The sequence below is a fragment of the Limulus polyphemus genome, unplaced genomic scaffold (genome assembly GCF_000517525.1).
Source record: "Limulus polyphemus unplaced genomic scaffold, Limulus_polyphemus-2.1.2 Scaffold0, whole genome shotgun sequence".
Taxonomy (NCBI): Eukaryota; Metazoa; Arthropoda; class Merostomata; order Xiphosura; family Limulidae; genus Limulus; species Limulus polyphemus.
In genome coordinates, this window is record NW_013665610.1 from 1,122,176 (window position 1) to 1,126,289 (window position 4,114).

General features: G+C 29.4%; 1 protein-coding gene across 4 annotated transcripts in view; it reads left to right on the forward strand.

Moving 5' to 3' along the window:
* The window catches only part of LOC106457663 (histone acetyltransferase KAT6B-like), a 96,126-nt gene that overhangs the window by 85,335 nt on the left and 6,677 nt on the right, over positions 1-4,114 (forward strand). For all 4 annotated transcript variants that reach the window (XM_022389336.1, XM_022390378.1, XM_022390882.1 and 1 more), the window contains 2 exons: positions 1,889-1,973; positions 2,835-2,988. In XM_022389336.1, coding sequence (XP_022245044.1) covers positions 1,889-1,973; positions 2,835-2,988 — 239 coding nt within the window. The remainder of the gene's footprint in view (positions 1-1,888; positions 1,974-2,834; positions 2,989-4,114) is intronic.

Consider the following 4,114-nt stretch of genomic DNA (forward strand, 5'->3'; position numbering starts at 1 on the left):
ATCTAATTTTTGTGTGTCACATGGTATGTTGAATACAGCATTGATTCAAGCTAGATGTTTGTGATGTCCAAGTACAAAGTCTATTGTTTCTTATGAATTACAAATTCAAATTACCGATATTGACAAGCTACAAGATAAAATAAGAAGCTTCTATCTTTTCTATTTGCTGAGATATCACTACATTTACTGACTCAAACACAGTGGCCCCGCCCACTTGATTCCATTTTTGGAAACACTTGCTTACATACACCTACTTCTGTCTGTGACGTGTGAATAACCAATTGAAACTCAGAATGTTCCCCTAGTGGCTTTTCAGCCTTTTTTGAAGTAATCGGATGGCAAACTTTCTTTTTATGCTGTATTCCAAGCAGTAAGGTAAGACTTTAGTGAGCTCAAAATTTTTTAGACCCAAATACAGTTTAGTTACTAAGCTTGATAAATTATAGTGGAATTCTATAATATTGGTATAGTAGTTTATGATTTTTGGTTATTTCATTATATATATATAAAAAATAAATTATTTAATTTCACATCCTCCACATGTGAAATTTGATAAAGTTTAGCAAACTGTGGCAACTAGTAAATTAACACAAAGTTTATAACTAGAAGAGATAATTGTTTACTATACTTCTTTATTTACTGTTCTATGTCTTAAGAAAAATATGTTTAAGAACTTATTTGTAAATAGTAGTAATGTATATAATGTATTATAACTGAAATATAACTGTATTTTGCAAAATACTAGTCTACTAAAATACAGCCAAGAGAGGTCACTATGTAAAAGGCAGTTTTATACTCTTGGATACGGTAACGTGAGTACACATGTGCCATGTCTTTGCAACTTCTGTAATGTTAGCCAGGCATGGCTGAAAGGCTGAAAAGATATATATAAATATTTAATGTTATGAGACTTAAGCTAATTAGAATAAACATTTGTGTTTATTGTTTTTTCTTTAGAAATGTTTGATAATTATCTGGAGGTTATAAAGATTTTGCATGTGAAATTGAAAATTTTCTGATGCATAAATATAATTTTAATCTTAAAATCAAATTACTTTACATGTTGGATAGTCAACATTTGAAAAGAAAAAAAGACATGAGAAAAACGTTACTTAAAAAATCTTAAAATAATTACAAGGTTGGTCCATGGGACTGAGCCCGTGCTGAAAGAATTAAGGGAATGATAAATCTTAAAAAAGATAATAGAAAGCTATAAAAATAAATGAAACAAATTATGCCCAATACAAGAAAATGAAAGTTATTTTGGTTTTATTTGAAATTTTAAGAGTTCTTGGAGGAGTGGTAGTTGATTCATCAATAAGTTGTTTATTCACATAAATTCTTTAAGAATGTAATCAAAGTGTGCAACACTTAGAAGGACATTATATTATAAACGTATTTTATTTCAGATTTTAGAACATGTATAAAAATTGGTATTTATAAAAATGTTGGGAAGAAGCTTTCACTCAAAATATTTTTGTGCTTTAATCTGCATTTCAGAATTTGATATACTGATATTCTGGTAATTTTTTACATTGTGAATTTTCCATTTTTTTTAATTCTGTAAATGAAATATAATGAAAGCAGTTACAATTTTCAGGATCAGTAAAAAATATAATTGTATAAAAAAATCTCATAAATAATAGTGTACTCAAAAACACAATAAAATTATAAAGTAAAATTGCTTACATGTGTCAAAGTTAATCTTTATTTAGGAATAAGGATAAATATTTTTTTTAACTAAGGATTCTGACAAACATGCTGAAGTCTGTGATTCTTAGTCAAATTAGACTAATGCTAAAACGAATGTCAAACATTAAGTTTTGTGTTGTAAGTTTAAATTAGCTGTCAGTTTGATTGAATAATACTTTTTTTTTATTCTTCTCAGATATCTCCAAAGAAACTGGTATTAACCTTGTAGACATAGCCTCAACTCTTCAACTACTTAAGATAATTAAGTATGAAAACAACAGGTAAGTTTGTTTTGCTATCTTTTAAAATCCAGTGTGTAAACTGTAAACTTTCTTAAAGAATACACAAGAAAACAAACAGGTTCAGAAACATCATTTGAAATTTTTAAGCAGAAATGATTCACTTACATCTAGTTGGCCTGAAAAGCATCTTTGTTTATTACTAAAGAACCTTTAGGCCCAGCATGGCCAGGTGGTTAGGGCGCTTGATTCGCAATTGAGGATTGCGGGTTCAAATCCTTGTCCCACCAAACATGCTCGCCCTTTCAGCCATGGAGCATTATAATGTGACAGTCAGTCCCACTTTTCCTTACTAAAAGAGTAGCCCAAGAGTTAGTGGTGGGTGGAGGTGACTATTTGCCTTCTCTCTAGTCTTTCAGTGCTAAATTAGGGACGGCTAGTGCAGACAGCCCTTGTGTAGTTTTGCTCAAAATTCAAAACACACCAAAAGAAGCTTCAGAATTTGTAACAGTATACAGACTGAAAGTTTTCGGTATCCATTGAAAGCCTTAGAATTCGACACATTATTTTCTATTTATAAACTTTGTGTCCTTGCTACTGTTTTGTTTTTTGTTTTTTTTTCTTAGCTGCATTTTATTCAATATCCTTTATAGATGAATATAATAAATATAAAGAACAGTATCTCTGTTTCTTTTCTTTCCTTTATGCAAATACAAATATTTAACAAACTGTTTTACTTTCTTTTGTACTTCAGTGTAGCTATTTAAATTTTAAGCATAAATGCTCTCTAAAACATTTCATGAACTGATTTAATTTCAAACAGGTTTATAGAAATGCACATATTGGTATTTTTTATGTATCATAACTTGTTTAATCTACATTCTACATTATTCTTTTTTTCAGGTTTAACTTTATCATCAACAATACCATGATTGAGAATCTCATTAAGAACTTGAATGCCCACAAGGATAGGAGACTACAAATTGACTCAAGTTGCTTGAGATGGACACCTGTAGTTTCCAGTTCTCTACCTCCTGAAAGCTGTGAGAACAAGATGGTGAGATATCACTGCCATGTTGTAATATGTTAATAATGTGGTTAAAAAAGCAACTTAGAATGATAAAAGAAACTTATCTATGTCATTATTAAGAAGGTTAAATGATGTAACCTCCAAAATCTTCAGTTTAAAGTTTGCTTTGACTTGCTATCTATATAGTGGATATGTAATTTATCATGTTCAAAATGGTTGTTTTGGTTTATTGTGAGACATCTAGTTGACAAAGATTGAATCTTTTCTACTAATACAGAAAGGTAGTTTCAACATTCAACATTTTTATACATCTGCATATTGCATCATTTTGGCTGTGAGGTGTTATCTCTCTCACTCACACACACTGCTAGATGCTCAAGTATCTTTAATAGTATGTTGATTTAAAACATTTCTGTAATTCAACTGGTGATAAATCATAATATAAGGATTACATTGTGGTAGCAGTCAGTATTCAATTTTGCTAAAAAGCTAAAATAGAAGCTGGCAGAATTTAAGCAAGCAATTCTGCAAAGTTGCACTATCAAATTCTCTGATTTTCTGATCCCGGTTTTTGCTCCAAAAAATTTCTGATACCACGCAATGATGTACCACCTTTAAAGTTTTGATATTCATTCTATTAAACAGACATTCATGAAAAAAAACAATTGGATACAAAGGTTACTAGTCACTTATGTGATTTTTAGTCCCACTCAAAAGTAACTAAAAACTTAGTAGTAATTTACTTAGATCCTTAGTCTATACTTATTAGTTACCAAACAGCCTTACTCTTTTTGTTTTAAAGGGAAACTAAATAGGGATAGGATTAAACTAAGATGAAAGTTCAAACCTTCACATCTGCCTGAATGCAATTTTATTATTTTTCCAAGCTCTTGGAAAGCGTAATTAAAGTAACTTTATATAAAATAATTTTTGTAACATTGTTATTATTTAGAATCAAATTTACTGAATAGTCTGATAACTAAAAAAAAAAATGTACACGTAATTTCTAAAAGGAATATTGAAGTAATTTTTATAATAAGGTGTGGTAAGATAAAGATTAAAATAACATAAGGTCTTTTATAATAGTTTTAATTATATACACCTGGAAAAAAGTTAAGCACCCCCAAATATTTTTCAGGATTGCTTATTGAAA